This window comes from Centropristis striata, chromosome 6 (genome assembly GCF_030273125.1).
Source record: "Centropristis striata isolate RG_2023a ecotype Rhode Island chromosome 6, C.striata_1.0, whole genome shotgun sequence".
Lineage (NCBI taxonomy): Eukaryota > Metazoa > Chordata > Actinopteri > Perciformes > Serranidae > Centropristis > Centropristis striata.
In genome coordinates, this window is record NC_081522.1 from 26,451,526 (window position 1) to 26,463,099 (window position 11,574).

Here is an 11,574-nt window from a genome sequence, read left to right on the forward strand (position 1 = left end):
TAATAAAGTTGACTTTAGAGGGTGAAAAAATCATCTTTTTGGCCGTATTGCGCCCTTCGGTGTCGTAAACTCTGAAGGCGAGCCATCTGAATCGGGTATATATTAGGGCGTGGTATTTAAATTACGCATGTTTCGAGCCGCCACATTTATCAACAGCCGATCATTCTTACGCTGTGATTGGAGAGATACGATCGTTTGATAAATCACACGTGGACCCTGTCGTATGACAAAATATACACTCGGATCTGCGCTGGTTTCTACACTCGCTTGATAAATGAGGGCCAATATCTTTACAAAGTACAGAAATTTAGAAAAGCCTCTGTAACATGGACATACTGTAGTTTTGTAATATACATGGTAATTGTATTTATGTTTATAATATTTATAAATATATAGTAATTTACAATATACATGTATAGGTATTTATAATGTAATATAAATTGTTTCTAGTATATATATATATATATATATATAATATTTGTATGTGTGACTATATTGATTATTCATATACATATGTATAGATATATATCTATATCTATATACACACAATTGTTCATTATTTCATATATATATATATATATATATATATATATATATATATATATGCATTAATATAGCTTTTTACCATACTGACATGTTAATAACATAATACTAACTATCCAAGTCAAAGTGATCTGTTAAGGGGTAGGACTAGATACGTTTTTTTACTTCCTCCTACCCCCTTTGGAGCATGCAGAAAGTGTCTGTTTTTTTTTTTTTTTTAAATTCATCTATTAATATTTAAACTTGTTTTTTTTATTGCTTGCATTTTCGAAATAAAGACAATCAATCAAAACAACAGACCTTTGCAAAGGTGCTGAAAATCTCCGGGGTCACCTCGAGCCTCCTCTTCTTTTGTCCATCATACACAATCTTGGATCCCACTGGAGTGTTGGCCTGGGTAATGATGGCCTTGTCAAAACCATTACACTTGCTGCTCAGCTCAGATCTGAGGAACCACAAGGACTTTTTTTAATAAGACAAGATGGTCAAGAGTGTTGACTGACCTTCAAAATGTAAGTTGCCAAATAAAAAGTTATTTAAATAAAGTAATAACAATCATAATAAATAAAAAGTTTCTTCGTTCATATCAGAATTTCAGACGTATTTAAAATACCTCTTAAATAATGTCATTGTTCATGAACTGTATGTAATTCCTGCCTGCATGGACTATGAACACTGGAGGAACAGCATATCCATGTTCAAGCAAGGACAATTAGCTTCACTAAATAAAAAAATGTATTAAAAAAAAATCAAAACTTTTTTTTTTTACCTGAACTTTGTGTAATTGTTTTCCTGCTTCATCCAGTTTTGAGAGTAACGCTCTTTTACTTTGGCAATGACCTCCCTGTGACACACAAACACATCCAAATACAGATACCAGCAGAAATAAAAATGTCCATTAATTAATTTTTTAATAAGAGAAATAGTGACAGTAACAACAGGGGAAGCATGTCTGCTTTCACCTGCAGCCTTTGCAGAGTTCAGAAGGTCGAGGAGGACTTTTCTTATGACGAGGTGGTCTGTAAGGTTCCACATTGCTGTGGACGGAACAAGTGGATATTTTAGTGTTACATTATGTTGTCAGCATCACATGAGAACGAATTCAATTTTTTTTTTTAAAGAACTCTGATGTAGTCCAGTTGGAGTCTTGTACTGTATGAGTCCCAGTCTTCCCTCATGTCTGCACCTGTGGGACTAAAAACCAAAAACCTATGATAGATTGTCATTATACTATATAATTGCAGTGCCCGTTTGGGCAGGTGCAATGTGCAGTTTTGTGCAGAAGTGCTCAACCAAACAATTTCACATGTGATATTAAGCCTCTAATCTACAATCTCGCACCTCTCGCTATTTTTATTTTGTCTCAACTTCTGTCATATGGCCTGTGAATGGTATCTGGAGCAGGAGTGGCCAATCTTTTTGCTGTGTTGTTAACAAGGAAAAAGTTAAACTTTCCATAAAACTGTATACAAAATCAGCCCACTTCATTGAGATGTATAGTGCCATAGCAAAACTTATTGCTATTGCTTATTTAGCCACAATATAAGCTCTTCTTAATTTCACAATCAGCCCTGCACTTCCTTGGTTTCTCAACACACCAGCCAAGTGTGACGTCGTCAGATGAATGGTTGCTTAGAACCTCGACTAACACACACACACACACACACACACACACACACACACACACACACACAGATTCATAAATTCGCTTACAAAGGCAATGACATGCCCTTTTTAATTGAGGTACAGATACAGGCACAGATTTTCCCTGTTAAAGGTTTGGGTTGTTTTTAAAAGAGTTTTGCCTTGTCGAAGTGAGGGTTAAAGGACAGAAGGCTGTATAAATTAAATGACGATGAAAAAAACATTTAATTGAATACACATGGCGTCGTATAAGACACATCCACACCATCAGTTCACACTTACTACACATTTTCAAAGCTTTGTATCTTTTGACATGACTCTGATGGAAAATCTACTAATAATGTGCAAAATATCAATTACTATTTCCTCAACTGCTATGTCCTTGTCATCTGTGACTCTTTCCTGTCGTCCTGTCAGCAGCACACTCCTTTCTGACTGGGAAAAATAGTTACAAACTTACTTGTTGTCGCCCATGTGCCAGATGAGAATGGTCAGCAGGGTCCCCAGACACAATAAAGTGAAAAACAGAGTATAGTGACCTCAAAAGCTGTCCCAGCATATCTTCCCCTTGCTTTGGTGTGACACTTTTTCCTCAATAGTGTTCATATTTAGCCTTATTGCTGTTTTATTATCTCTTTACATTTGATTCCTCCTCCTCCTCCTTCTCCTCTTTCTCCTCCTCCTCCTCCTCCCCTTCTTGCTTATCTGTTGTCATGTGTCCTCATCCACCAATCATCTTTCCTCAGAGGGAATAACAAGCCTGCTTTCAGCTAGTATCCCCAGAGCCTGCGTAAAACTCTGACAACTCATAAAGGTGAGGAAAGGTACACTATGTCGGTGCACCAATCAGTACACAAACAGAGAAAATAATTTACTGTTATTCAACAGACAAAAAGGAGCAGGAACTATTGACTTCTTAAATTTATTGGTCAAGATATAGTGGCAGAATTATGTTTATCTGTAACCAGATGGTAGCACCCTGAACTCACTGAACAAAGGTGGCTAAGGTGGACAGGGTTTAACAAGATATTCAGAGTCTTACACAGGCTCTGGGGACAGTAGCGGAAAGCAGGCTTGTTATTCCGTCTGAGGAAAGATGATTGGTGGATGTGAACACATGACAACAGATAAGCAAGAAGGGGAGGAGGAGGAGGATGAGAAAGAGGAGCAGGAGGAGGAGGAGGAATCAAATGTAAAGAGATAATAAAACAGCAATAAGGCTAAATATGAACACTATTGAGGAAGAAGTGTCACACCACAAAGTAAGGGGGAGATATGTTGGGACAGCTTTTGAGGTCACTATACTATTTGTTTTTCACTTTATTGTGTCTGGGGACCCTGCTGACCATTCTCATCTGGCACACGAGCAACAACAAGTACGTTTGTAACTATTTTTCCCAGTCAGAAAGGAGTGTGCTGCTGACAGGATGACAGGCAAGAGTCGTAGATGACAAGGACATAGCAGTTGAGGAAATAGTAATCGATATTTTGCACATTATTAGCAGATTTTCCATCAGAGTCATGTCAAAAGATACAAAGTTGTGAAAATGTGTGGTAAGTGTGAACTGATGGTGTGGAGATGTCTCATAAGACACCATGTATATTCAATTACATTTTTTTTCATCTTCATTTAGTTTATACAGCCAAAAAACAGTCTGTACAGAATACAAAACCTTCTGTCCCTTAACCCTCACTTCGACAAGGCAAAACTCTTTAAAAAAACAACCCAAACCTTTAACAGGGAAAATATGTGCCTGTATCTGTACCTCAATAAATAAGGGCATGTTATTGCCTTGGTAACCAAATTTATGAATTAAATAAATTCTGTGATTAATGTTTGTGATTTTTTTTTTTTTAACTTGTCAACAGTGTGAGGTGAAAAAGATAACTATAAATTGAATTAATATTTTTGACAAAGTCTTTGTACGTAATTTGTGGCTGGAGTGGAATTCTAAAGCTTTTCCTGAGACATCTCAGTTTTCTTGATTTAGTGTCTTTAAGCCACTAAGTGTCCTAAAACCTGCAAATCACCAGATGGGGAGAGATATGAGGGGACAGCTTTTTAGGTCACCCTCCTCTTAGGTTTTGATTTTCTGCTGACTATCATCCTGTCTCTTCCATTCTTATCCAAAACTAATGAATGAGCCACGCTCAACAACTCTCAGAATTCCTCCTATACAGAACAATCTTCTTGATCCAAATCACTCTGGTTTCAAGAGCGGAGCGGTCACTTGACTGAAACTGCTCTGTTGTCTGTGACAGAAGCCTTAAAAGAAGCAAGAGCAGCAGAAAAGTCCTCAGTGCTTCTTCTGCTTGACATATCAGCTGACTTTGACACAGTTAACCATCACATCCTCCTCTCTACTTTCTCTAAAATGGGCATCTCTGGCTTGGCTCTGTCCTGGTTTGAATCCTACCTGACAGGACGCTCATTCAGTGTATCCTGGCATGGAAAGTTGTCAACTTCACATCGCCTCACCACAGGGGTCCCCTAGGGCTCAGTGCTGGGGCCCCTGCTATTCTCTATCAGGTCCAACCTCTCCGGGGCACCATGGCACTCCACTGAGGAGCCTGACCAACGCTGGGAACCATGGCTGTCCTGAACAATGTGGGGCCACCAAGAGTAGGCTGTGGCCACCCTTTCGGACTCTGTCCAGCGTCGCCAGTAACAGGGGAATCGGACGGAATGTATAAAGCAGGCTGTCTGGCCAAGCGTGGGCCAGAGCATCCTGACCTAGGGGGCTGGTCCTCTCCATCAAGGAGAACCAAAGACAACAGTGAGTTGTCTCTTTGGAGGCAAAGAGATCCACCGATGCCCTGCCGTACCTGTCCCAAAACATGCCTAGAAACCTCCTGATGGAGTCTCCACTCTCCTGGGGGCGGCCTCCGGCGACAGGTGTGCTGCATCGTTCCGTACACCAGGAACATGGAGAGCCCTGAGACTCAGAAAGTGGGAGAACGCCCATATGAGGAGCCTTTGCAACAACCGCAGGCACTGCCTTGATCTGGGGCCGCCCTTGTGGTTTATCTGGTAAACTGTAGAGGTGTTGCCTGTCCGGATGAGAATGTGCCGGTCTCTCAACACTGGGAGAAAATGCCTGAGTGCCAGGAACACTGCAAGGAGTTCCAGATCATTCATATGCTCCAGTCTCCGCCGGGCATCCCACTGGCCTCTGACCGTTCTGTGCTGCCACCAGCCGGTAAGGGAGGCGTCTGTTTCTACAACTTCCCGATGGGAGGCTATCATCCCTAAGGGCATCCCCTTGATCAGATATGTTCTTTCTCCAGGGTCTGAGGGCCAGAAGACACTGCCCAGACACTCTGACCAGCCTGCATATGCCACTTGGGGTCCAGATGGAGACCATTTGCCCAGATTTGAAGGGGACACAAGGATGGATGCTTAAGTCAGCTTACCTATCAGTCGAAGGAAGAGGCTGTATTTCAGGAACGTGCCACGTTGGAAATGCCTTAGACGCTGCAGAATGGTAACCACACGGTTCGTAGCGAGGCAGGCTCATTTTGCACCAGCCAGACCTGGCGATCTGCTAAGTTACGGTTGACATCAACCTGCCCAGTTTCCTGGTTATAAAAGCGAAGGCCTGCAGCAAAGCATCACTGAGGGTCTGCGCTGAAGGATCAGAATCTGACACCTGCAAGGTCTGTGACTGAGCCAGGAGCAGAGAAGAGAAAGAAAACGAGTTGCCAATGCAGCCCATACAAGCGGCAATGTTATGGCTCCTAGTCAGGAGATCATCTGTAGCCCGGCACTGGGGTCGGGGGCAGCATGCACCTGTCCTCAGTGCCTCATCTGGGGAGATAATGAGTGCAGCGATAGGAGGCTCAACAGGAGCTAACCGGTCCAAGCTATGGCTATGTGCATCATACATTGCTGCTAGAGCTCTGCTATCACTAGTGATAGCAGAGAGATAGCAGATATCCCACAGATAAAGGGAGCTCAGCTGCGTTAAGCGGTCAACTTTATGCGCCTTCGTAGGTGGGGGGCCATGACATCTGATGCCACAAGGGTGTAAACCCGAAGGGGGCAGCTCCTGACTACCACTCACATTGGCTCGCCTAGCAAGCCTCAGTGCATGAGGCATAAACCCACAATTCATGCAACACCCGAAACCCATCAGGCGCTCAACCCACAGACATACTGGGCATTGGCCGTGGCCATCCTCTGCTTGGAGGGGGCCATACAGGACACACTGTGATGGGGACTCAACATACTGTTAACCACACACTATTAAGAACAACAGCGAGTACACTGTGTTTACAGGAGCACCAGTGATGTGATGCTCACAGCTGCCGTACAGCCGGCACTGTACAGCAAATCAAAATGTAAGGCCAAGCTGTCTGGCAAAAGCACAAGACAAGGTTCAGAAATGAAAAAATACGCAACCAGGCTAAGCGAGAGCAACAAAGCCACGGTGCGAGAGAGAACAGCACAAAGCTGACATACACCCGGCACTGTGTAACAAACTTGTAACACAAAGCTGTCTGGCGAAAACACTTGATAAGGTTCGGAAATGAATAAATACGCAACCGGGCTAAAGCGAGAGCAACAAGCCACGGTGCGAGAGATAACCGCACACAGCTGCCGTACAACCGGCACTGTAGAACAAAAATGTAACACAAAGCCGTCTGGCGAACACACTATACAAGGTTCAGAAATGAGTAACTATGCAACCAGGCTAAGGCAAGAGCCTCAAAGCCACGGTGCGAGAGAGAACCGCACACAGCGGGGAGAGTAGCGATAGCAACCGTGCTACCCGAAGGCTAGAAAACAGACTATGATCGCACATACTTACTTGCCCACGCACACCCACAACTAGGCCAAAACACCTGTCGGCAGAGCAATGATCAAACATGCAGCACTCTCCACAACTAGCTGAGTGCTGACAGTAAGCAGACACACGAGCCAGCACGTCGGCATCGCCACCGGCTACATCGTGCAGCTGACGACGTTCCAAAACAGCAATTTGCAGCCTCTGGTGGACGAATAACGTCCGAAGCACCAACCCTTGGGGTACGAAGCTACCAGCGACGAGCTGATTATAGATTATTAGAATATGTGTATGACCTGCAATCATACAATCCGCAATCGTGAGAACATAGAAGGAACAGATCCTCTGGTGACACCAGAACTTATAGATGTTCCCGGGTCATCCAGGGGTCACAGGTGACTTTGTTTGTATAACTACTCGACCTGCGCATGCGCGAATATCTAGTGCTTAAAGCACAACTATGACCAATTACACTTAATAACAACTAATGCTGGAGATGACTAAATCTTACTTTCAGTTCTATAAATCAGCTACCTGGATATTCTTGACCATGCTGAAAGGTCTCTGCCAGCGACCTCTGTCTCTGTGCAATCATAGTACCAATAATAATATTAACAATATAATATGGAAATTAATATAATGAATATAGATACAATGTGTTAATATATGGTTATTAACAGATGAAATGCAGTGACATATTATTTTTATTTATGTTAATATAAGTTAGTTGGCAGCTAGTTCCATTTATTATTCTTGTATATTTTAGTATACGTTACATTTGATTTGATCTATTTACTAGTTCGGATTCACTATGCTGTTAAATTTGTATTTTTCTCTCATGGGTGAGCAACTAGAATGACACAAATTTACATAGGGATAAATAGTGTACTTCTGATTCTGATTGCAAAGAGTTGCATGTCGGGCAATTTGTGTTATTAGCACAATTACCAAATATTCTGGTAAAATAAAGATGAAATAATATGCTTTGGTGTTTGGTGTGACGAGATATTTGAACAGCTGGAGAAAGGGAAGACACACAATGTTGCTTTCAGACAACACAATCTATTGTTTCCTCTTTTAAAAACGTATTTAAAACAACAACATCAACAAACAAAAAAAAACATTCAAACTAAATTTTAAGTAAAAGTAATAATCTTTAAAAATAAATGAATAAAAAAAAACACCCGCTTGCGTTTGGCGATTTTGAGGTCTCTTTAGTGTTAAAAGGGAAGCAAAAGGATCTTGTTCTTGAGAAAAAGGGTCTACTTTTGCATATCTAACATTAATTTTGCTGTGCAATTTAAGACACCATAACTGCTTTTTTGCGTTAAACAAATACACCTCAATTCACCTTACCTCACCACTTGTATGTCAGTGCTTTTAAGTTGTCTTTTATAGCACCTTTCTAGTATTGCACCCTGAAAAAAATGCATGTATTATAGGCTGGACATAAAGTGGCTGTAGTTTTTCGTTTGTTTTGTTGTGGCACAGTTCCTTTAATTGATGATCTTTGCAGAAAATGTTAAGGTGGACTGTTACACTTCAATAGATGATCTTTGAACAAATGTCTAAAGAAAACGCTAGAGTGCCCCGCTGTCTTGTGTATTGTAGAAGATCTTCGTACCGGTTGTCCGCAACATGCTCCTGCAAAAGAACCGAGCTTTGAGTCATCATTGCAAGGGTGCAACATAAATTGCTGTTTCCGCCCGGTCTACAAAGAGCAACAAGCCGAAGACTGGATTTTACCGAACAAAGGTGCGACACAACGGACAATAACCAGCTAGCCATGTTCGCTACTCTAGCTCGTGATGTCTGCTCCAGCTCCTTGGAAAAGCGAGGCATGATGGAACAGAAAGTGAAAGCCTGAAGCGGATTTTACTCTCTTCATCTTGGACTGTGAGTAATATATGTACAGAGAAAAACATGGATCCTGAGTGGGAGTCATTTATGACTGATATTGAGAGGAAGCTCGATGCCGGTAATAAAGTAATCTGTGAAGCTCTTCAGAACCTCACTACACATGTTGCTAGTCTTAGTAAAGCAGGAACATACAAAGAGGAAGAAAGACAGACTAAAGTTCAGAGAGATTTTGGTGGAGCTAAACGCCAGCCGAGGAAATGTCAAGAATGTGAAAAGTCAAACCCTGATGGAAAATGCACACATTGCGTCAAATGTGGCAGCAGTGAACATTGGGCTGTTGGCTGTCGCAGAAAACAAAACATCACAGCTACTACCTGCAAAATAGAAGTTCCCCTCACCAAGATAAACCAGACTGCAGTGTTGAATGAGAGAACTGTGTTGTCAAAAAAACAGGTGAAGACGGATTGCAAGTGTCGATCGTTGACCTAAACTGGAAAAACACACATTTACCAGAAGCTGAGATTCGGCCAGTACAAGAACTTCTTGATGAAGATGTACTAAATCTTTCTGCTGCAAATGGGAGAGATATTCCATATGAAGGCTGGATAGCGGCGGAGTTTAACTTACTAGAAAATCGAGGCAGTGAGTTATTTGTGCCTATTTTAGTAAAAACTTAATCACTCGAGAGACCGATAATTGGTTTTAATGTCATTGAGGAGTTGACTCCCACTGAAACGTCCCCAGACAAAGCAGTAAAGAACAGGTTTGTCCACAGTCTTGGCTCAGCACTAGATAGGACCCAAGAAGGCAAAAGCTGTCCATACAGTCCTGAAGAACCAAAAAGGTAACTCAGAAAGTCACATTGCTCGACTGGGCAGACAAGATATCATCATCCCAAAACACTGTGTGACAAAAGTGAATTGTGGCAGACTGAACAAGAGAGTGCTGCAAGGTGCCTATACAATCCTGGAACCGAATGAGAGCACACCATGGTCTGCTGGACTGACAGTGAATCAGCAGCTTGTTCAGCTCCCCACTGAAGATAACGCAATGATAACAGTAACAGTAGAGAATAAGACAGAGACTAACATCAGACTACAAAACCGCACTGTCATTGGCTGGTTATTTGAGGTGGAGGCCATTCTCCCCTGTGTGGAAAAAGCCACGTCAGTCACGTCCACAGAATGAGACTGTTAACTCAAACAAAGTGGAAGCGAATGAAAAGAGCACAACCCCAGTGAATAAGCAACAGAAAGCCAACACTGAGAAGATGTCCTGGGACCCTCCAGTCGACCTCTCACACTTAAAAGTGGATCAGTGAGAGAAGGTGAGACAAATGTTAAGAGAGGAGTGTGATGTCTTTGCCAGAGACGACGGGGACACTGGATGCATTCCCGATCTACAGATGGTAATACGCCTTAAAGATGATATTCCAGTGACAAAGACATACAATGCCATCCCACGTCATCTGTATCAAGAGGTGAAAAATCACATTCAGGATTTATTAAGTCGCGGATCCAGATATCCAGATATAGATGATCCAGAAATCAAGCTCGTCTTACTCATCTCCCATCGTCATTGTGAGAAAAAAAGGACTTGAAATGAAAAGACACTGGCCAACCGACACCAAATCCCAAGAATCCAGGAGATACTGGAAAACCTTGGTGGTAATACGTGGTTCACAGTGCTTGATCAAGGCAAAGCCTACCAGAAAATGTTACCGTGGACTGTTACACTTCAATAGATGATCTTTGAAAAATGTCTAAAGAAAACGCTAGAGTGCGCTGTCTTGTGTATCATAGAAGATCTTCGTACCTGTTGTCCGCAACATGCTCCTGTAAAAGAACCGAGCTTTTAAGTAAATAAAGTTGCCAAGAGAGAAGACTTTGAGTCATCATTGCAAGGGTGCAACACTAGTTCTAAATCTATAAAAGTGGTTTTGTAGCCTAAATTCAACAAAACTGCTGCCTTTTTACTTTTTCAGCAAACATTATGTTTATGTGTAATGACGTGTGCGCTATTTTCAGATTGCTTCGCTCATTTGAGTCGTTTTGACAAACGCTAATTCAGGTCGGTTTGGGTGGCACTGATAGATGAGCGATTCTTTAGATCTTGTTGTTCATTTAGTACATGGTTTAGCATGGCTCTGCTCATGGGAGTCAACACATTTACAAGGATGTAAAGAAGTTTGAATTTAGAATAGCATACGTTTTTAGGGATTCATTAGGTGTCACTCTTGACTGTGCGCAGTTCCGGCCCTAACCAATTTATCGTCCTAGGCAAGATTTTAGGAGCTGCCCCCTTGCATCGCAGTAAATTCCACTGCCAATTTACATATGCTCACACAAGAAACTGCAACAGTGTGTTTGGATCACCTCTGACTCACACACACACACAGATGATGTGATGCAGACAGGCTTGTTTCTCCATCATGCTGGAATTGTTTTGAAGCGGAAAAGACAGGTGTTAAATACGCTGCAGTGAATCGCAACATTGTTAATCTGTATTTTATTAGAATTGAAAATAATAAAGCCTAATACAGTAGTCAATTTTGAGTGAACAGTAGGCGCTTATGGAAAGCTCTGACTTTACTCACCCGAAGCTCGTTGTTGAGTTTAGTGTTGCAGATGCAGCTGTGGCGGGCCGCAAATGGGAAACACTGTATTGTTACACTGTTGTTGTTATTATTATTATTATTATTATTGTTACAGCCTCTGGTTGGCCCAGGGGACTTTGTCTG

General features: G+C 42.0%; 1 protein-coding gene across 2 annotated transcripts in view; it reads right to left on the reverse strand.

Annotated features, from left to right (window-relative positions):
* The window catches only part of LOC131973344 (alpha-2,8-sialyltransferase 8F-like), a 30,978-nt gene extending 19,404 nt beyond the window's left edge, over positions 1 to 11,574 (reverse strand). Inside the window, exons 1-4 of one of the 2 annotated variants that reach the window (XM_059335324.1) lie at positions 11,431 to 11,574; positions 1,506 to 1,580; positions 1,313 to 1,387; positions 844 to 988 (exon numbers count right to left, since the gene is read on the reverse strand). In XM_059335324.1, the coding sequence (XP_059191307.1) occupies positions 844 to 988; positions 1,313 to 1,344 (177 nt within the window). In that variant the 5' untranslated portion in view covers positions 1,345 to 1,387; positions 1,506 to 1,580; positions 11,431 to 11,574. Of the gene's footprint in view, positions 1 to 843; positions 989 to 1,312; positions 1,388 to 1,505; positions 1,732 to 11,430 lie in introns of those variants that run through there. The other variant, XM_059335323.1, reaches the window with a different exon arrangement.